The sequence below is a fragment of the Lissotriton vulgaris genome, chromosome 11 (genome assembly GCF_964263255.1).
Source record: "Lissotriton vulgaris chromosome 11, aLisVul1.2, whole genome shotgun sequence".
Taxonomy (NCBI): Eukaryota; Metazoa; Chordata; class Amphibia; order Caudata; family Salamandridae; genus Lissotriton; species Lissotriton vulgaris.
The window spans coordinates 10,802,137-10,824,525 of record NC_141699.1 but is presented as its reverse complement, the minus strand read 5'-3'; the positions used below and the strand labels follow the sequence as shown (position 1 = coordinate 10,824,525).

Sequence of the window (22,389 nt, the reverse complement as noted above, 5' to 3'; positions counted from 1 at the left end):
GTGAGCTGCCCAGCATATTCATCTGTCCACTGCTCGCCCCCTTTTTTTAGTGATGCACTTATTTCTCGTTTTGGGGCATCTGAAGGGTGGGTGTTGAAGGCTGCACATGATACTGGATAGGAGCAGAACCTATGTGTCCCCCCCCCCCCCCCCCCTCCCCATATTATGATCTCACCATGTCAAGGTCTGATTGTCTTACAGCTTACTAAAACCCGCTGACTCCGTCTCCTTCCTGATTTTTGTCCTCTCTTGACTGCCCTTAAGCACCTCTTTTTCCTCTTCCTTTCCTTCTCCTTCTCACTCTACTTGGAGGGTCAATGCTTAGGGCCTGCTACTTGAAATGTGCTGTCTAGGGATCTGGCTCTTTATATAGTATAACAAAAGGATGTATACTGCGCAAAGAGTCCAAGTGTTCCTTTATGAGTGGACAGGGGCGTTCTCTAGCAATCCCAAGCTGCTTTTCTAGGGGGTAGTGTGGTCGAGCAGCCTTCGGCTTATCAGAGTGGAGTGTTAGACATTTGAAAAATACAAACTCAGTCAAAAAAGGGTGCACTCAACTCAATAAGGAAATAACACATATCTTTATATATATTTAGGCACCGGAATCAATATGGCCACGTAAGAACTTTTTGCGATAGAAATACTTTATATTTTCAGAAGTCGACAGTGTATTTTTCAGAGGCTGCAATGTTATCCTATGGGAGGAGCACGGTATAGAGGTAGAGTACAGCGACTTACGAGCACAATCTGGTGGGCTTAAGGCGAGTATGGGGCAAGGTTCAATGCAGCACCAGCAGGTCACCTCCAGCGGCACTAGGGCAGCTAACTGCAGTGGTGCAATACAGCATCGGGTGCCAATGTTGGTCTATGGGGATCTGGCTTGATGAAAAAAGGCTGCAAGTTTTCGACTGGTAGGCCAGTTGACCTGAACCAACAGGGGGGGCCAGGCCTCACGATGCTTAGGGACATAGTGACCTCTTTGGTCCTCTTCTCCACAGGCCAGGTGGGACAGGTGCAGAGGTGTCTGTTTTTGTCACCAGGAACTGTCATTGTAGAGGGGGCCTGCTAAAAACAGCGTACAGAAGTCCACAGCGGGGGGAATCCAAGGTGGGCTTCTAGTATGTAGGATCTAGGGACCATGCTGGCACTGTTGGCCTACTTCAGCTTGGAATAGGTAGCTCAGGTGCAGTGGTGCTTTCTGATGTTGGGTTTTCGCGGACTTTGAGCCTCAGAGTTCTTTCTTGGTACCTGCAAGGTGCAGGGGAGCAGCTCCGCTGTTCCTGGTTCATGGGCTAAGTGCTGGCCGGTCTCCCATGCTTTGGAGAAACAGCAACTGCAGGACAAGTTGTCTTTTGGTGCTATTGTCGAAGTCGGCAGGCAGTCCGTCAGGGTTGGCACCAAGTCAGTTGCTGTTTCCTCTGTTCTTGCTTCCTGTGACTCCTTACGTCCTCTTTTTCTTTCATGCAGGCAGGTTCTGATTTCCTGGTAGTCGGGGCTCCCCAAACTACTACATTATGGTGTGTTAGGGGAGTGTAGGGTAGTAGCCAATGGTCACTACGGCCTCTGTATGGCCACTTCCTTAGAGTTCCTAAGTTTGTCATCACAAAGATGGCAGACTCTGAAAAGTCGTATGCACTAGAGGTAGCCCACCTTGGCGTGTGGTATGACCCTGGGGGTGGGCATGCCTATTTGACTACTAATTTTCCTGTCTGTCCAGGCGACAAATGTGTCCTGCGCGAGGAGGGGTTGACCACCTCTCCTGTGAGGGAAGCCATATTTTTTGTTGTTGTTTTTTTACTTTTGTTTATTTGATTTTCACAATCAACAATGAAACAAAAAAACAGTACAGTTGAGCATTAACTGTGTTTGATGTTGATGTCAGGTCCATGTACATACATACGTTATCAAAACAATCATTAATTACAATCCTGGATAGCAGGGTGAGAGGGAAGAGCATATACGTCACTATCACATCAGAGTCTACCCAACGGAAGGATGGGTTCCCCCGCTTATTCCAACACTTTGAGGGTGTGCTGCTGCAGGGGCGGAATGTCTCCTGCGTCCTGCATGACTAACAAATGAGTGGAATGGCTGCCAGATGTCGAGTGGCCTGGTTGGGAGAGACTCGGCGTATTTCTATACAACAGCTGCGCCACTGTGAGTCAGAGATGGGATGGCTCAAATCAAACTCCCAGACGGCACGCACTCCAGCATCCTGACCTGGGAGTAGGGCTACAGCAGCTTTATACAGCCTGGACATAAGATGGAGCCCACATGTGTCTGTGATAACCCCTGTCAGAAGAGGGAATTCAGTGGGTTTGAGTGGATAACTGGGAATTCTGGCCCTCACAGCCCCCGTAGTCGTCGGAATAGAAAGTGGTCCATTACTGTGGCGTCATCAAAAGGGGGTCTTCCGTACGTGGGAAGATGTGACCAATGGGGAACAAGTCTTCAAACGTTGCCAGGTGAAACTTTGCTAACATGCGGTTCACCAAGGTCTCCTGTAGAATGGGGACCCAGCCATTTCCCACCAGCGGCAGTGAAGAGGAGTACAGGAGGTGGGACCCAGTGACACTAGTCAGACGACGCCAGGCCCAACTCATTGTGGATAGCGTCTGAATGTCCTGCGGGTCGCGCTGGCAAGTAAATTTTCCAATAAAAATACTATTCACTTTAAAAAGTGGACACAGCAATTTTTCAAGTCGGTAATGCTAGCCTCTGGGAGGAAAAAAAGAATTTAGTTTTGAAGGTAAGTACACAACTTACAAATCCAGTCTTAGGGGTCTGTGGTCAACACCAGGCAAGGTTCGAATCAGTACCAAAAGTGCACCACTAGCGACATATGGGCGGCTGTGTGCAGAGGTCAAATTCTGATTTTGGTGCCCAATGTTAATCAATGGAGACTGGGGGTAAGTGAAGATGCGCTGCCCACAGGTAAGTAAAGCGGTGTCAGGGGTCGATCTCCTCTGGGTCGGTAAGTACATGGAGGGCCACAAGGCATCACCATACTTACACACTCAGCGGCACAGGGACGGCCGGGTGCAGTGTGAGAACACAGCTTTGGGTGCACAATGCAATTCAATGTTGGAGACCGGTCTTTAAGAAAGACTGCAGGCTCAGGCCAGGACGAAGAAAACCCAAAGCTGCCCATGTAAGTAGTGATGCTATGGGCCGTAGGGACACCATTAATCAAGTTCCCCAAAGCTCAATTACTTCGGGTGCAGTGGTGTCCTTTGGCAACAGAAATAGCTTACTGGGCAGGTAGCGGTCAGGGGGAGTCCATTTGAGGCTGCAGGCGTCGAGGTAGAGTCCGGCATGAGTCAGCCTACGGCAGACTCTGGCTCAGAATCTTTTGGAAACCTTCGCAGGACCGGTGTACCACTAGAGTTTTTATCTTTTAAAGTTGATTTCTTCATAAACAGGTCCACTGTTATCGGGATATCTTGATCTTTGTCGAAGAGAGACAGTCCTTCCTAGGCTTTTGAGGTCGCTGGGGTGTATGCTGGGTTATCTTTTGGTGCAGGATCGTCAAGGGCTGCAGACAGGACTGTAGAGCTGTGGCCAAGTCTGTTGGTTTCTTCAGTCTTCTCTGCTGATGCTACACTGTAGTTTCCAGCTCGTTTTAGGAAGCCCAGAATCTCATTTCAGGGTCTGGGGTGCCACCTAAATACAAGATTTAGAGATGTTACAGGGGGATTGACCAGTAGGATCCAATGGGACTCTTACCTGAGGTGTCTACACCCTCTATTATGCCACCTTCCTGTTGGAGGGGGGCATAGTCCTTACCCTGATTTGATAAGTCCCACCATCTTCAAGATGGTAGGCACTGAAAAATGTGCTTCACCTTTCCTCCAGAACCTGAGAGATGATGTTGACAAAGGGGAGGGCACACCTCCTACTCTCACTTAGTTTTTCTACTGGTTCTCCCATCAAAAGTGTTTTTTTTTTAACCCGGGGCTGCCATCTGCTGCTAGTAACAGAGGCTGGGGTAGCATAATGAAGGTGGCAAGACCTTTGAAGCTTCCCTCTCGAGCACTGTGCCTGTCTGGTAGAGGAGGTGTGACTCCTCCGCCCAGGATGGACTTTGTTTCTCACCTCAAAGAGCAAGAGCTCTCATCTCCGGTGTCCAGAAACATGTCTGGTGGTGGAAGCCAGCTTAAAGCCGGTCAGTGACCACATCAGGGTTGGTAGGTTTTCAAGGGGCATCTATGAGGTGCCCTCTGGATACATGTTTAATAAATTCAACACTGGCATCAGTGTGGGTTTATTAAGAGGAGTTGTTTGGTACCAACCACCACTCCTGGGCTCAGTGAAACAATCTTGGTGCTGGGGAACTCGAGTTGTCGTGTTTCCAGCCCATGTACTCTCTATGGCTTCCCCTGCACTTAGAATATTTAAGAATATAATTAAATATTGTAGGGGCATATCTACTCATGCAGATATGCCCACACCTGAAATATAGTAGACCCTGCCTTAGGACTTGTAAGGCCTGCGAAAGGGGTGACTTAGCTATACCTTAGGCAGTGTTGCTTGACATGGCACACCAGCAGTGTACCCAGCTGCGGCCAGCTCAGGTAAGCGCTGTGATGCGGTGCAGGGTGCGGCGGTGGGAAGCAGACTGACGACAGGATAGGTATTATTTATTTATTTATTTAATTATACCTATTCCGCCATCTGTCAACTTCCTGCCCTCCCACCCCGCCCACAGCGTTTACCTGTACCTGCCGCCGCTGAGTGTGCCATGTCGTCTTTGTTTTTTTTTCTCTGCACCAAGGCATGCAGGCTGCAGTGGCAGTTGCATTGCCCTTGGTGAAGGGTTCCTAGAGGACCCTCTTCAGTCCCAATGCCCTAGGTACCAGGGGTACCATGCACTAGGGACTTACAGCGAGGGTCTTAAGTGGTGCCAATCGTGGTATGGGTTTAGGGTAAGAACACTGGTTCTGGGAACCTAATTAGCAGGGACCCAGTACTCTACAGTCAAAGTTGCATCAAAAACAGGCAAAACGTGGGCGTAGCCTTGTCAAAAAGGATCACTTTCCTACATACTGACACTTTGCACTATTTGGGTAATATCACTGCTTCAAAATGTCCTCTTCCTCATTCACCCTTTCCTTGCCTTTTTCATGTTATGCCCCGAACTCCCTCTCCCGAACTGTTTGAGATGCCCTTAGCGTGGCCTGACATGCTGTACAAGCAATTACACAGCATTACAGCATTACAAAGCCTCTTTCTTTCAGGTGAAAGTGGGCACTCCATCCCTGCTTCATGGGACCCTGCGTGAGTACCAGCAGATCGGGCTGGACTGGTTAGCCAAGCAGTACAAGAAGAACCTCAACGGTATTCTGGCTGATGAAGCCGGGCTCGGCAAGAACGTGCAGGTGATTGCCTTCCTTGCTCACCTGGCCTGCAATGAAGGTAAGGGCTACAGCAGCTACACCAACTTCAGCTGCTGACATTGGTGTTAAATGTGCTGGGAGAGCCTTTATGAATGTCATGAGGGAAGTGGGAAAGGGGGTACTGAAGAGCTTGATGCGCCTTTTAGTTTTTTTTTTACTTCACTTGCCATCCAAGTCTCAAAAAATAATTTTCTGCCTTACTAAAAGTCAGTTTATCGTTGAAGTATTGAGCCCCCGGGCAGATTATAAACCTTAGACTATACACAGACTCTTCAGTCAATGCACAGACTATGTTAGTGCTTGTGACCGGTTGTAGGGTACTACTGTCGTTTAACTAGTCCAAAAACTAACGGTGCCTGCTGGTGTAAAATTTACCTTTTACAACTTCAGTCAATGAATAGGTATTCCGAGTAGTGATATTTTTGATTAAGTACTCTTGTTGTAGCAGACGACCAGTATGGTGTGGGTGCTCCTCTGTAACCACTTAAATGCTTAGTGCAGAGTCACTGAGAATTGTGAAATGTGTGATAGGAATGAATGAAATATCTAAAAGATATCTATCATATGAACACTCAACATGGTTGTGAGATATTTTTGAGCTTTTTCTGAACATCTGTCTCTAAGTGGATAGCTTTAATTGACCCTGAAGCTTAAGACTTCCTCTTATAGGGGAATAGTCTTCCATTATGTTGGGTTTTTTATTAGCATGTCTGTGCCTTCAGGCAGATGGATCCATATTAAATTTGACTGCTTTGAATCTACATGAAGGATCCTTCCAGCCTGGATGTCTGGAAACAAACAAAAACAAACGGCAGCAGCCACGTTTTTTTCTTCCTGTATGAAGCTTGAGTTAGAGACCTGTCTGCGTGAATACCCCTCCCAATCATGGAGTTCACTGGGATTAAACAGTGATGGGCCTTCCATTATAGAGGATCTCTTCTTTCCTCAAACTAAATAGTGTACTAAAGACCCAGTGATTCAACCCCTAGACTCAATGTGAAATGGCAGATACCACAGAGCCCACACTATTTAATCTGAGGCTGACGCGCTCTCATCCAGCAAATATCTTTCATTTTCTATTCTGTCACTCCTTGGTGCTATTGAAATACAGAAAGTTCTTTGCTAGCACACCCTTTCCACACTATTTTCTTTCACTGCAGCAGATAATTCATTTGTGGATCACAGTTCCCACTTTAGGAAACATAACTTCTCTTGAGGGTGTTTGCCTAGATTGGGTGCCATATGCCTCTTCACATTCTCTCCCACTGACCAGCCAGTATTGATCAGATCTGATAGAGACTACTAGCCGCATATTCCTTCACGTAGAATTATCCCCAGGCGTGAGACTGGATCCGGAAACTTTTTTGCCACAGCATCCCTGCGCGCCAGGGGGCAGGGTGACATCCCACGAGTCGGCCCAGGCGTCATCCGCATTTGTTACGTCAGCGAGGTCACATAAGACCCGCCCCGGCGCGCCTACCTCAGTTTTTTCCTTTTCGCATGCAGCGCGGATCCGGTCCTTGCTACGGGCCTCTTTCGGGCCCCTTTTTTTTATCCTTTTCTTTGGTGGAACAGTGTGCGAATTACTTCGGGCTTCAAAACTTGCATGTTTTGCGGGCGTCTTATGTCGGCGACGGACCCTCACCTCATTTGTATGTGGTATTTGGGGGAGGATCACGGCACCACCGATTGTGAGGCGTGTCAACAGTTGAAGCCGAAGTTGCGGCGGGAGCGCCGTAGGAAACTTCTTTCGGTGCGTCTCTCCAGGTCGACGTCCTCCCCTCGATAAGCTTCGGCAGACTGCTTCAGATACGGCCGTGGTCGTCGTCCTCGCCCTTCTCTGATGTCGCGTGAGTGTCGCTCCCTGGTGGGTAAGTGTCGCAGTTTGTCCCTGGGGGTTGGATTCCGGCCTGCCAGGGGTGTGGACTCTCCATGGGTGATGGGGCCCACGTGCCGTCCTATCCACGGTTCCCCGGTGTTGGGTCGTCAAGAGTCCAAATAGAGACATATGCTGCAACCTAGCAGGCCTCTCTGGCGTCTCTTCCTCCTTCCCCTCCTGGGGCATCGGCGGATCCCTCACCTTGCGCAGGGCCCTCCGTGGCGGTTCGGATCCAGGCTTGGAGGATGTGGTTCTGTTGGGGTGCGGCTCCTCTGGGGCACCTCCTTCAGGCCACGGTATCTCTGCCTCCTCGCACACTCCCGCGGTAGTCCCTGTGGTGTCGGCGGGGCTCGGTTTGCATCCCGACCCCCTCTTGGCCCTTGGACAAGGTCGTCCTGTCTAGGGCAGAGCTGACGCCGCTACGGCGCCGGCAGCTGCTGGGCCGTGCGGAGCCACAGGGTTCGGTGGCCCCTCCTCGTCCCTCTCCTGGCCCCTCTTGTCCCTCCCCTCAGGCGGCTGCCTCGTCAGAGGTTGCATCGTCCCTGGCACCACCACATGGGTTGCCGGGCGATCTCTGTCACATTCTGGGCCGCGGCTGGCGGAGGGCTTCGTTTCACTCCCCTGGGCCATCTTGTTCCCCACGCAGGTGGCTGCCTTGGCGGGGGTCGAGTCGGCGTCGTCATGGCGTTGCCCCGGAACCGGTTTAGCTCCAGCTCCAGCTCCACTCCAGTCTCCAGTCCGATCTCCGGTACGGGGTGACTTGGAGGAACCTTGTCCGGTGACGCCGGTTGGTTCCGAAGTCCTGCCTCAGGCGGCGGACTCTACGGCTCTGCTCAGGGGTCGTACCGTGGATTCGTCTTCGAACGCTCCTTCTCCAGAAGCGGGCTGTATAGTGGTGTAGTCCTCCCCAGAGACTGGTCTCCGGGTGGTGTCTTTTTCACCGGCGTCGAAGGGTGGCTCCCTGCCCTTCCTGAGGCAGAGGTGTTCGTCGGAAGAGCGGCAGGTCCTTCATTCTTCGGCTCCTTCTGACTTCCAGGTCTAGCCCTTACCCGTCCCGCTTGTCCTCTGGGACGGCCGCCTTAGTTTGCAGCCGTCGCCCATGGAGGAGCTGCTTTCTAAGCTGCGGGGCCCTGCGGAGGCGGGTGCGGCCTTCGCCCATGCGGTGTCCACGGCTGTGGGCATCCTGAGCATGGGTGACCCGGTGGCTCATTTTCCTCTTGGAGGTCCTCCACCAGGGCTCTGGTGGGAGGGAAATCTTACTTCTCTTTGAAGGTTCGCTCCTTTCTTCCTTGACGGGGGCTTGAAGACGTCCTGCCTCGGGGGAACCTGTGCCTCAGCATCTTCTGCACTGGCACCTCCCGGTGCCGCGTGACCCGGCATGTCTTTCCCTTCACCCCTCGGCCACTAGCCCCCTTTTGCGGACCGCTCTTCCCTCCCTGCCACTGCTGTTGAGTCTTCCGCCCCGGGAGGCATGCTGGCTGGACTCTTGGGGGCGCAACATGTTCGCCTCCACCAGCGCTGCCCTGCAGGCCATTAACACCTTGTGTGTTCTGGCGAGGGCCTTCTCCTGTTTGTGGGACTCGGCTGAGTCTCTGGGATCCGCAGCATCCCAGGAGTCTGGTCAGGCGCACTTACGGCATGATGCCGGGAGCTTGCGGCGTTTATTCTCCGCTCCGCTCTGGACATCTCAGGTGTCTTCCTCAGTCGCTCTCAGTCGCCATGCTTGGCTGGAGTATTCCCTGAGAATATTCGGGAACAACTCATCGACCTTCCGTTTGATAGCAGCATGTTGTTCCATGCCCAGGCCGACTCCGCCATCCAAAGGCTCTTGGCAGGGGCTCCGTCCTCCTCCTCCCCCTTATCCTCCTCCTCCTTCTCCTCCTTTGTCCATTCCTCAGTGACTCCTGAGTTGGGCTGACTCTGGGCCTTCTTAGGCCGGTTGTTCTGGCTGTGGAGTGTTTTTTTCTGGCCGATTGCGTCCTTCTTTTGGACTTTGGCATTGTTGGCTGCTGGACGGCCCCTTTGTTGTTTATGTGTGTGTGTTCTGTTGGAATTGTTGCGCAGACTTGGCCCTGAGATTAGACCTTCTGCTTTGCTTGGGCTGCTTGTAAAGCCTACACATGGGTGTTTTTTCCCCGTGGTTCTTTTATTTTTCCTCTGCTGCGGAAGTTATTCCAAAGTCGGTTCCCATATTTTGGGACTTAACGGACCCTAAGTGGGGTAGTGGTAGCTGTCATATGGCTTGCGCTCTGCTGGAGGTTCTGGTCGCCTTCAGGTGCCTGTTCTCCATGGCGTTATGTAGGTTTCTTTTTGCTTCTTGAGGTCGTGTGCGTGGCCACTCGTCGTGGTGTGCCGGACATCTCCTCCTCTCCCTGTTCCTGTCCTGAGGTCTGGGATAATCCTTTGTTGTCCCTTGCCAGGCGCCGCCTACTCAGCCTTCCTGGAACCTCGGGCTGTTCTTCTTGCTTCTGGCAGCTTTGACTGCCGGCGCTGCTCTGGCTGGCAGGTTGCTCTCCATCTAGAGTGGGTTCGCCTTCTTTTCCTTCGTTTCCTAGAGTCTTCTAGGCTTCTTCTTCCCCACTTCCTGTCTTGGCATTGGGCGGAAGCTAGTTTGCCTTGTGGGTTGTTCCTCCCCGACCTTGCCCTTGGTTCCTCTACTGTGAGGGTACGTGCCTCTTCAGCCTCCTTCTCCTCCCTCCTTCTTCCTCTTGGGGTCGGTGGGGTTCTGCTGGTGGGGGTTCCCATTGCCTGGCAATGATGGGTTCTACCTGGTCCACATATCGGGTCCCCTGTGGGGTCCTCTGTTCTGTATTGGTTGCTGGGGTCCTTTCGCAGTTCCTCCTTCCCAGGGTGTATTGCTAGGATATCTATTCTATGAGAAGGAATCTGCGGCTAGTAGTCTCTATCAGATGTACGAGATACTTACCTTCGGTAACCATGTATCTGGTAGAGACGATTCTAGCCGCAGATTCCATCACGGCCCGCCCTTCCTCCCCTATTCTGCGAGGACCCTTGGGTTGGTCTTCAGTACTCGCCTCCGGTGGGGGGCTGTGTCTCCTGTAAGTGCCTTCCTTGTTCTTGGCGGGTGGCCCCATCTGGGGGCGGTTTATCCTCCCCTAGTTATTTGGAGGATGGGGTTCCGGTGCCCTGCCGCTCCGGCTACTCCAGGTTTTGGGGGGGGGATTGCTTCTATCCCTGTCCTTCCTTCCTTCCTTCCCTCCCTCCCTCCCTCCTTCCATATCCTCTGATTAAGGGTCATCTGGCCATGTCTTGTCCTTGTCCCTTGTGGGTGGTTGCCCTCCATGTTGGGGTGGCTTGGAAGTTTGTGGTCTTTTTCTGTCTTGGGACTGGTTCCCTTCCTTGCTCAGTATGGGGGTGGTAGGTTACTACGTGTGCCATGACTGTTACACATGTTTCTTGCCTTAGGGGCACAGGGGTGGGATGCTGTCTCTGTGCTGGCAGGGTGGCTGCGCAGGGCTCTGCTTGTCCTTTCTTCTTTCCCTGCCTTTGGGTTCTGCGGTGTCAACACTGCTCTGTGTGGTGTTGTTAGTCACCGTTTCTTTCCAATTTTTCTGCTCTTCGCACACTGTTCCCATGCTTCCACAGTTTTTTATCTGGTGGTTCCGCGTTGTGGTGCGGAAAAGTTCTCCAAAGAAAACCGACGTAGGGGCGCTGGGGCGGGTCTTATGTGACCTCCCTGACGTCACAAACGCAGACGACGCCTGGGCGGAGTCTCGTGATGTTGCCACGTCCCCCGGAGCGTAGGGATGCTGTAGAAAAAAAGTTTTTGGATCCAGTCTCACACCTGGGGATAATTTAACGTGAAGGAATCTGCAGCTAGAATCGTCTCTACCAAATATATTGTTACCAAAGTTAAGTAACTCGTACTTCTTTCTCACACGTAAGCATCCATAGTGAGGCATACAGCTTCTTTATGCATTACCATTTTGATCATGTTAATATTTTTAACACCATTCCCTCTTTTTGAGCCCTTGTGGCTTTTCCAAGTCTCCTTGTAATATTGAAAACTAGATGAGAATTGTGTTGTTATTGCGATAGGTGCTGCTCTTCCTTCAGCATCCAGTAGGTGTGACATTATGCTAATTCCTGCTTATTTGTAATCGAGGGTCTTCTGTGAACTCTGCAAGTAAAATGCAGCTGTCTATCTGAGGTTGAGCACTTTGCATTCTGCTGGTTGAATGAGGAAGACTTCTCGTGTACACAGGCAGAAGTCTAAGAGCATAGTGTGACGTGTTGCATATTCTGCGTTTTCAACACACATTTGATATATTTTTTTTTAAGTCTTATGATCTTGGGGTGTTCTTTAGTTGTGGTTTCTGCTGATTTGTGTTTGATATCCTATTTCCTGAAGGTAACTGGGGGCCACACCTGATCGTTGTACGCAGCTGTCGAATTCTGAAGTGGGAACTCGAATTAAAACGCTGGTGTCCAGGCCTCAAAGTCCTTTTGTACTATGGCCGCCAGAGAGAACTGAGGAAAAAGAGACAGGTGTAGTAATTTGTGATATTTATAGCCTGTATAGTAATGAGTGTTAATTACAGAATACAGATTACTTCCGCTGTTGTTCACAGTATACACCATCACGCTGAGCCGGATGCCGCGGTTTGTGATGTTTATAGTGTAGACAGTATTGAGGTGGGTACAGGCGTTTGAAATGTTTGCAGTGTATATAGTATAGAGAGTACGCAAGCCTGTTAGTATTGTTTTTGCAAGTTGCAGTGTTTACTGTATAAGTATTACTGAGATGGTTATCAAGAGCTGTGATTACAGTATGCACAGTACTAAGGTAGGTTCTGTGATTTTCTGAAGTTTACCATGTACACAGCATGGTGTCAGATGCAGCAATCTCAAATATTTTCAGTATACGCAAAATATAAATGGTAAAAGATGTTTGAAAATTAACAGCTTTTGATTACTTGGGTAGCTTCAGTAAATTGATTGTTTACAGTGTACACACTGGGGAGATTAGTGCTGTTTCTGATGTGTACATTGTCTGCTACTGCCTCACAGTTGCACTCTCACACCTGTGGTTCAGTGAGCACAGAGTCATGGCAAGTTACTGCTTTGCCGCCTCTCATGTGGGGGAAGAGGGGAGAACCTGAACTAAAGTTCGGCTTGTGTCCTTTTTCAGGAATGGCAGGAGCCCAACAGCTTCAATGTGTGCATCACCTCCTACAAGCAGCTCTTCAAAGGCCTTCAGGCCTTTTCGAAGATGAGGTGGAATTACCTGATCCTGGATGAGGTCCAGCACATCAAACCCATGACCGAGAAGCACTGGGTGGCCCTTTTCAATCTCAGAAGGTAACTCCTGAAAGTTGTCTCCATTTTCCTAATTACTGGGTTTAGATTAAGGTATGAGAAATTACATTTAGCTTTGTACTGCTGCATTCTGAAGCGTGTCTGAGAGCATGACCTATTGAGTGGCTATTTGCTTGGTGCAGTATTTCAGTTTGTCTTAGATGCAGGCTTTACATGCACCTTAACAGGAATTGAGTCAATCCAACATGGCAGACGTTTTGCCATGTCGTTATACAGACACTTGAAGATATTTTTATGATCCTGAATAAGACTGTTACCTACAAGAGTTTATCTCAGTTTGAGAACTGCCAGTCATTGCAGCCTGAAAGTCATTGGTAGATGACCGCATTATGAAGATGGTTATAGGAAGGCAGTTGCTTGCCTCTAACACATTTGTTTTATTTTTGTGTCTGTCCCAGCCAGCGGCGCCTACTTCTGAGAGACACACCTCTACAGAACACCATGATGGAGCTGTGGACTATGGTGCACTTCCTTATCCCAGGCATATCCCGTTCCTATCTAGACTTCCCAGTAAAAACCGGTAGTGAGGAAAACCAGGATTATGGTCACAAAGTGGTCATCAGGCTGCACAGGGTAAAACCATTAAGCCTTTCTTGATTATTTCCCTTACAATTTTAATCCCAAGCTAAGTTTCCTTTAGACTTATCATTGACTGTGTTTTTTCAACATACCCCTTTTGTATACTTGATCATATGTACGTGATGGGTATTTGAAGGGTGTCGATCTAGTGAGAAAAGAAGGGTATGTGGGCTGATCTTTCCACCATTGTGACTTGTATCTGAGTGTGAAGAGTGGGATAAAGAACTAGACTGAATGACTCTTAAGTAATTGTTTTTCACTGTGTGAATGCTTCAGACAGGAGTGCTTTGTTTGTGCCTGTTTCTGAGGTTCATGCCTGAAGATTAGCATGTGGTTTCATAAGGATTCTGGAAGATAAGCGTGCACAATGTTGCCTCGAGATGGGATAGCTGTTGGGAGAAAGAGGGAGGCCGCAAGATAGGCGTTCCTGTATGCCACCCGCTCTGTTCAACAATGCATGTGTGACGGTCCTTAGCATACAGTGTATCTCGGTTTCATTTGACTACTAGGTGAAAGCACAATAGGACTGATGGAGTACGAAAGGATGAACAAGAGTCCCTAGCCCTAAGATGCTGCGCCCTAGAACAATTCTCCACTTGTTGGATGTGAAGAAGGATGAGCGGGACTGGCCAATAGAGATAGTTATACAGTGTGTGAGGAGTCAGCCTGTTAGCGTTCTGTTACTTCTACTGCATAACCCTGCAATATGAAAGAGTCCCACATGTAGAAGCATCCTTGATACACTTAGACAACACACACATACTTCATTCTGCTGCAACACAAGACAGATTTGTTGCACTGGACGTTATCACAGCAGACAATAGTACAGCAGCAAGTTTCACAGATGCAAGAACAACCTGTGCCACAAATTCAAGGATGGCCCTTGCACACCGAATAGGCTCATGCTTGTTTTGACATCATTGTTTCTTTGTTGCTCCCATAGAGACATGCTTTTTAGCAACATTACAAGGGAGAGGTGGGTTTCCCTAGTCGATGGATGGGATCCCTATCTGTCCCTTCAGTGCCTCTTGTCGCATGCAGTGGAGCACTTTTGGGAAATACCATGTGCATACCATTGTGATTCCTTGGCTGCAAATCACCTTGTTCAACAGGAGGTATTGCTTCTCTTTCCAAAAGCCTGCATGCTGATTAAAATAAAGATTGTGTGAGATCAGCTCTAAATGAGTGCCCTCATGTATGGAGCAGACCAGTTTATACTACCACCATTAGCATGGAGATTGCAGATCATTTAACGTCTGTGTAGAATTCAAGTCAAGAAAAAGACATGAACTTTAGGGAATGAAAGAGAGAATTTTAAACAGCAGAATCAAAAAAGGTAAAATGAAAGAAAGGAAACTGACTAGACCTTTTATTGGGAAAGGAGTTGTACTGTCTCCTCAAAGGGGTAAAGATGGAATGGCCTGTGCCTCTAGAATTATGTCACCCACTAACCCCAGCTCGAAATGACTGCTGAGGAACTGAACTGCACCTGCCTTGAAGTGGGAACATCTTTACTAGGCCTAGCTGTCTAGAAGACTCTACATTGGGCTATCTTGATGGTCTGAGAAAAACCAAGAACTAGAAGGCAGGACTAGTCTAGCTAGCCAGGAAAGAACGAAGTAGGACATCTCGGTTGAGGAGCTGCTTCATCACCTGCACAGACTGTTAGAAAAGGGTTAGATTGCTTCATCCTGACCCCACCTATGCTCCCCTTTCACACTTACTTAGCTCCAGCCCAAAAAAGCCCAGTAGACAGGCAGCCTTCAGATCCTTTGGCTAGAAGGGGCCATCCTGATTCAATGCTGTAGAAACATTTCTCCAGGTTTTACTGTTTTGGAGATATCATATTTTAAAACCGGGTTCAAGGCTAACCCAAGTCATCCAGTTGCCAGGTCCTTCTTCTGCCCTTGTCCACTGTAAGTCTCCGCCACTGGAAAATCTTACAAGTGGTAGATTCTCAAATAGAGACAGTTGTGCCTTTGGGACCATATGGTGGGAGTTGGCCACTACTTTAACCATCCACAGCTTAATGAAAAGGGACAAGGCCTGTGGGCACCTGCAAACTGCACAGTGCTTGAGTGGGCATTGGGGAATGGATATACAGTCACCCATGTATCACTGGGACAACTTTTTCTTAATGTTCTACAATTATAAACAAAAGCATACACTCACTTTCCAGTATTCCAGTTCTACAGATGTGACCTGACCTCTACAGCACTATACTCTCTACACCTTCCGTCTATCTTTCTCATCTGAATATCAGCTGGGTACCGATGTATATTTTTGACAGCGCAACATCAATACATAGAACTTCGACATCAATACTACATTTGCAGTTTCAGTATGATAAAATTAGATACAGCACAAATGTTCTCGGGAGCATCCAATTTGTGTTGTCATTTTTCATTGAAGTAAAAGTTTACAACCAGGTTGCACTGCAATAAAGGCAGTAGTGAACAACACTGATTGGCACAGTAATAAATGGGGAAGTTGGGAAGGGAAAAGGATTGGTGGGGAAGCGGCGGGAATGTGAAGAGGGCGCATGTCACTAGTGGTGACAGTGTCCCCATCCTTTCGCCCTGTGGCTGAGTGGCGGCTGCAGTGTAGTGTGCCGTAGGCATGCCTTCAAGTGCAGTCGGTGTTGGGGCCCATGAGCTGTGGTACCTGAGGTGTGTGTGTGTGTGTGTGTGGCGTGGGGTGGTAGGGGAAGGGGAAAGGGAAAGGCAGTCGCCATGTCACAGGGTGGGCTTCGCGTCCTGAACCATGATGAGTGCCACAGCAGTGGGGGAAGGGATAGCAGTGGAGGTGCTCAGGGGTTTGGGGAGCGGGTCGTGGGGGGTAACCCTAGGCCGATGGTCATTTGGGGAGTACAGTGTCCTTGATAGGGGAGAACACAAAGGTGCACAAATGTGCAATGGCAGGGATCCATGGGCGTGGGTGGGCGTCTGCACGTCAGTGTGCCTAGAGGGTAGGGGAGAAAAAGGGGGGGCAACGGTCGGAGAAAGGGAGGGGGGGAGGGAGGAGGTAGGACCGTGGGCTGGGAGGGGCAGCGGGGTGCCGCGGGGGGTGGGAGGGATTTGAATGGAGGAGGAGATGCAGAGAGAGGGAGGGGAAAAAAGTGGACCGGGTGGTGGAGGGGGAAGAGGAGGAGGAGGGGCAGGACAAGGGAGGGAGGCTGGGGTGGGTATGGGGGACTGGAGTAAAACGGGGGGAGGAGGCGGCCCTGACAGCTCGTGGGTGGCACAGCCGAGTTGGCTGTGTGGGGATTTAGGGGGTGGAAGGGTGGAGTGCATGTATCCCCTGTGCCCGTCGGGGGAGGTGGGAGGCGGTGTTGACGCGATCAGCCTCAGGGGGCATCTTAGAGAAAGGGTGTCCATGTCCAAGTGAGCACCTCGGCCTGCTCCAGCTTACCGTAAATTATGCGTTCATGGGACGCCGTCTGTATCATTGCCACCGTCCCGGCTTCCTGATAGGGGGGGTACAGGCAGACGCCACTGAAGAAGGATGCAGAGCTTGCCAGTGGACAGCGCTGTGTACAGGTGGCAGGGTTGCGGCTTGGATAGGTCAGGGGAACCTCTGAGATCATGGAGAAGACCGAGGGAGTGAGGAAGATCCGGAGAGGCATGGGTGTCCCCTACATGGGCCCAAAAGGACTGGTTTGAAGGGCAGTCACAAAGGATTTGGGTGAGGTTGCATTGGGTAGCCGGACACCTCCAGAATTTTGAGGGGGCCTGAGGCCAGCCCTTTGCAGCCTCTGCAGAGTCCAATATCACTTGTGGAGCGTCTTAGAGGTAGAATTTCAATCAGGCTTCCTGGGCGACTCTGTCCAGGGCTTCCAGGACATCAGGTCAGTCCTCTTCCTCAATAGTTTTGAAGGCGGACCTACCACTTGATGCGAAGACTACAAGAGAGGGGTTAGGAGCATAGGTGATTTGTGAGTGTGCCTTAAAGCCCGACCGCACTCCTCGATGCCGGGAGCATCAAATTTGCGCAACATCTTCACAGTATTTGCATGTGTATTGGATTGTGATTTGATTCATCAATGCAGATACATTAGTATTAAAGTATGTGGTCTTTTTCAGATATTTCAGTTTTAGGAAAGAGCTCTAGCACTGGGGACCTGGTAGGCAGGAATCCAGTGCACGTTCAGTCGAAATCACATCATATACCAGGCACAAAGTGAGGGCAACCAAGTCAAGAAGTGGCACTTTCCTGCAAGTGTTCTTTCCCTAAAAATTTTAAATTTTGGCAAACTCTTCAGTCCCAAGTAACTGGTACCCCTGGTACCTAGGGCCTGGGGTACAAAAGAGGGTCCCTAAGGGCAATAGCATGATTTGTGCCACCCTAAGGGACCTCTCATCAAGCACATGCAAGGCTGCCATTGCAGGCTGCTCGTTTTAGTGCAGAAAAAAGTGAAAACGCAACATTAAACACATTCCTGTGTACCATGTCCCCTAACACTGCATGTGGTATTTATAAATCAACCCTACTCCGGGCCTGACATCCCAAAGGCAGAGTGCTGAATATTAAATGTGAGGGCATACTTGCATGAGCAGATATGTCTCTGTGCTGCTCAGTCCTATTACTGCCAGTGCACGTGGACAGGTAGGAAAGCCATTTTAAAATGTGCTGGTTAGTGGTGAAAATGAGTTCCCCAGCTGCTTGATGGCTTCACTGAAAACAGTAACTTTGGTATCAAACATCTCGTATTGGTAAACTCACACTGATTCCAGTGACAGATTTACCAATACTTTCAGCCAGAGGGCACCTTGGAGGTGCACCCTGAAAACCTACCAGCCTCTGGTGTGCTCCCTGACTGGTTTCTGCCAGCCTGCCATTCAAGACACTGTTCTGACCTCCGGGTGTGGGAGCCTCTGCTCTAAAGAGGTCCTGAACAAAAGGCTGTCCGGGAAGAGATCCGGGAAGGAGCAGATAGGTTGTCGTTGACTAAGAATACCTGGGAGCGGTTCTGGAGGAAGGAACCAAACCATTTGAGGACGGTACCACCTAGGCCCATCCTGTGTTCGAGGCGTTCACAAAGTTTCTCATGGTTGACTGTGTCGAAAGCTAAGGCGAGATCCAGAAGGCTCAAGAGACAGGTTTTGCCTTGGTCCAGGGCTAGGAGAGCATCGTCTACGATGTGAAGAATAGTGGTTTCAGTGTTATGCCCAGGCCTGAACCCAGATTGGAAATTGTCAAGTAAATTGAAATCAGCGATGTGTTGACTTAGTTGTAGCTGCACACATTTCTCAAGCACTTTTGGAAGAAGAGGAATATTCTAAATAGGTCTGAAGCTGTCTGGAATATCCGAGTTCAGAGTGAGTTTTTTAGGATGGGGATGACTTACCCGGTTTTCAGGGAGTCAGGTATGGAAACTTGAAGAAGTGAAGCGTTGATAATTGTAGTCCAGATGTGATTGATGAGTGGGGATGTCGCTGCCAGGCAGTTGGCGGGGAGAGGGTCGTTCAAGTGGGTGTTCGGTTTTGAGGAGGCTAGAATTTTAGAGATGGACTGGTCAACTTAAAGTTCGAAGTTGGACCAGTGAGCCTTGTTTTTTTGGTGTTTGGAGGGGACAAGAGGGGAGAAGGGCTCCAGTAGGAGAAGGACAATTTGAGGTAGCATTGAGTTTGTTACCTAGCGTGTTGAATTTGGATGTGAAGGAGGAAGAGAACTCCTCGCAGGTTATTAGGGATTTAGTTGTTTCTTTTGATGACTTCGCGAGTTTGTTTGATTGAAGTTTGACTATTTTGAAGAGTTTGCCAGGTCTGTTCTTGGTATTTTCCAGTTCTGATTTGAAGAACTCTTTTTTTGGACAAGAGGAAATTTTTGTCGTAAGTATTTCTGGCCAGGCCGAGACGTTTAAGATGGGAGTCTAAGGGGTGCTGTCTCCAGTTTCTTTCTTTAAGTTGGAGAGCTCTCCTTTCGCTATTGAGGGGTCCGCTGAACCTGGGGTTTTTGTCTTTGATTTGGGACCTTTTGAGCTTTAACAGGGCCAGTTCATCCAAATTGTTAGTTATAGTTGAATTGTAGTGCTCTGTGAGGTTGTTGACCGTAGAAAGATTAGGGGGGTGAAGGTCGCTCTCGCAGCAAGCTGTTAGCTTCTCGAGGTCAAGGCTCTTAGTGTCTCTGAGCCAGCATTTTGGTTCCACCGGTTGACTTAAGACATTTCAGCAGGTAGTCCGGTATTGTGAAGGTGATGGCGTGGTGGTCTGACAAGTCGCATGGCTCAATTGAATTCAGCCTGACCGTTGAAACCTTAGCGATTATCCAATCCAAAAAACAAGTTCCTCAACATGCGCCTCGGCAACATACCTATAGCACCCCACCTTGCACCATGGAAAAGGGAAAACTCTGCAAACCAATGCCGTCTCTGTCTTTCCGTCTCTGTCTTTCTGGGACAGAGGACCTCACACACATTATCTGCATCTGCACAAACCTCCTGGACATAAGGCGCTCTCTGCTTCGGACCCTATGGAACCAGAAGGGCATAACAAGCTGCAGGCAGGCTGTGATGCTTTGTTTTAATCCCGAAGAAACTCAGCTAAATTGCAGAACAACAAAATTCTTCGACATAGTGGCCACCAGGCAAAATGAAACAGCCAGAGGGTTTACTCAAAGCATTAGCCAAACAAAACCAGTGTAAACCTTCCCGGAGACCCTTGCCTCCAGAATCTGCAAGCTCCATGGCCACGTAAACCCCAAAGGACCCTATTTAACCCAAACTGAGACTTTTCTGATCTTAAATATTTGAGCCACCAGCTCCTTTTATGTTTTACATGTAGCCATTGACCTCTTTTAAATATTTGTACGCTTTAAAATTGTGAGTTTTTATTAACTGTACAATAAACTAAATCTGATATCTGAAATCCAATCCAAAGTAGCGCCTTTAGTGTGGGTAGGTAGGGTGCATGCCTTTGGTGAGTGATAGGTCTGCGAGGAAGACCTTGACAGTGTTGACTTGGGAATCATTGGGGTCGTTCCAATGTACATAAGTCACCAAGGAAAGTGTCATTGGTGTGGGGGGAGACCTTCGTAGCGATGATTTCCATGAGGAGATCCTTGAAATTGTAGTTCTTGTCCAGTAGGTGCTAGAGGATGTGTAATTTGCATAACTGAGTCCTTTTCGTTACTAATGGAGAAAGCAAGATATTCACATGAGTCCGTGGGTTCTGCATGGAGTTCTCTGACGAGGAGGTCTGAACGGTACATGCATGCAATGCCTCTCACTTTTTAGGTCTCGCCTGAGCCAGCGCATGCGATGCTTTGGCAAGACTTTAGTAAGGGTTTCAAAAAATGCTACCACTGTGGCCTAGAGCTTGTGCGTGCGATTCCTTCATAGCTCATTAAGTGAATCGTTCGCGGGCACCCTTCCAGCCCGCGATCGCAATCACTTTCACTTTGACGGGCACAGCTGAAGGCAGGATTTGCTGTTCTCTCCGAGCAGCATCCCCATCACCATGGCTACACCGGGTCCGCTGACAGTGCTGCGGTCACTCTCCTTACTAAACCATGTTTCTATTCCTTCTGTTTCTAATTCCCTTTGATCCACCTATTCATTTCCTCCTCCTCTGCTGCTGAATTCTAGTTCATCTGTTGTCACTTCATTCGTCCACTCTTTTATTTCACCTGCATTTTATTTTATCTACTTCCAGCACTCCTCTTCCATCATTCCTAGTCTTCTGCCTTGTTTAACCTGCCTTTTATTTCTTCTGTTTTATTGTTTCGTGTCCTCTACTTCCTCTACTCTTTTCCCCGGAATGTTGGTTCTTCTTCTACCGCAATCGTGTCATTGTCCGCCCTGGCTCTCTCCTCTGTCATCACCTGCCTTCTCTCTCTGTCCTTCTCCCCTACCGTGTCTATTGGGATAAGGACAGACGGAGATCCCACTAGCTCTTGGTACTCCATCAGAGGATGGCGGCAGAGATGGGCTCCAACATTTGCACCAATCCTGTGTACATTCTGGCTTCTGGTAAATCTCTCTGATATTTATTTTATTGCACTTGTATTGCGCACAGCTACCCGCAATGGGTTTCCCGGCGCCAGGGACAGACTAGAGAAGAAAACAGGCAACTGCAGAGAGGGGAGACACAAGACCAAAAGATTTAAAACAGAAGAGTTTTCAGTTTTTTACGGAAAGCGAGAAGACTCGTTTCTGTTTTTAGCGCCAACGGGAGAGCGTTCCACATCTTAGGTCCAAGATATGCAAATGAACGGCCTCCCATTTTTGCCAATCGGATTCTAGGAATCGCAAGATTGCCACTGTTAGATGACCTCAGAAGGCGGCCAGGCTGGTATGGCTGAGCAAGATTCTGCAGGTAAATAGGAGCAGAACCTTGACGAATCTTAAATAGAAGGCATAAAGTTTTAAAGGCCACACGATCCGAAATTTTTAACCAATGAAGGTCACGTAAAGCTTGCGTTGCAGACATTCTTCGAGGGACATTGCGCAGCAGGCGGGCAGCTGAGTTCTGTACAACCTGGAGTTTATTGATTGTGGCTTTATCTGCTCCTAGATAAAGCACATTACCGTAGTCGATATGAGACATCACAAGGGCCTGTACGACAGTTCTACGAGTGGACTCAGGCAACATCCATATGATCTTCTGCAACCAACGAAGAGTGTTAAAACAGATTGCAGCGACCTTAGTTGCCTGCTGCCTCATCGAGAGTTTGTCGTCAATCAGGACACCGAGGTTGCGAGCAACAGGCACAGGGGTAGGCAGTGGGCCCATATCATTGGGCCAGTGTCTTGAACCCCATAGATCTTTTTGTTTGCCAAGTATGATCACCTCGGTCTTATCTCCGTTGAGCTTTAACAGATGGGTTTGCATCCAAGCTGCAACACGAGAAAGGCCGATTTTAAGGGCAGAAGTGTCCTGAACCCTGCTGTTGGACAGAGAGAACACAATCTGCGTGTCGTCTGCATATGAATATATAGACAAACCGGCGTCCTCTACAATAGAAGCAAGCGGTCTGATGTAGATATTGAACAACAGAGGGCTCAATATAGACTCTTGGGGGACGCCGTGGGCAGAGGAATGGATCGCAGATTCAGCGTTATTTGAGAAAACTTGAAAGGTGCGCTCATTGAGAAATGAGGTCACCCAGGCAAGCGCTGATCCAACAACACCAAGGGAACGGAGAGACTCTAATAGGATGGAATGAGACACGGTATCGAAAGCAGCGCTTAAATCA

The 22,389-nt window shown here is 49.2% G+C and overlaps 1 protein-coding gene across 2 annotated transcripts in view; it reads left to right on the top strand.

The window, feature by feature from the left end:
• The window catches only part of EP400 (E1A binding protein p400), a 657,563-nt gene that overhangs the window by 141,263 nt on the left and 493,911 nt on the right, over positions 1 to 22,389 (top strand). For both annotated transcript variants that reach the window (XM_086942653.1, XM_086942654.1), the window contains 4 exons: positions 5,238 to 5,415; positions 11,648 to 11,784; positions 12,428 to 12,597; positions 13,014 to 13,188. In XM_086942653.1, the coding sequence (XP_086798779.1) occupies positions 5,238 to 5,415; positions 11,648 to 11,784; positions 12,428 to 12,597; positions 13,014 to 13,188 (660 nt within the window). The remainder of the gene's footprint in view (positions 1 to 5,237; positions 5,416 to 11,647; positions 11,785 to 12,427; positions 12,598 to 13,013; positions 13,189 to 22,389) is intronic.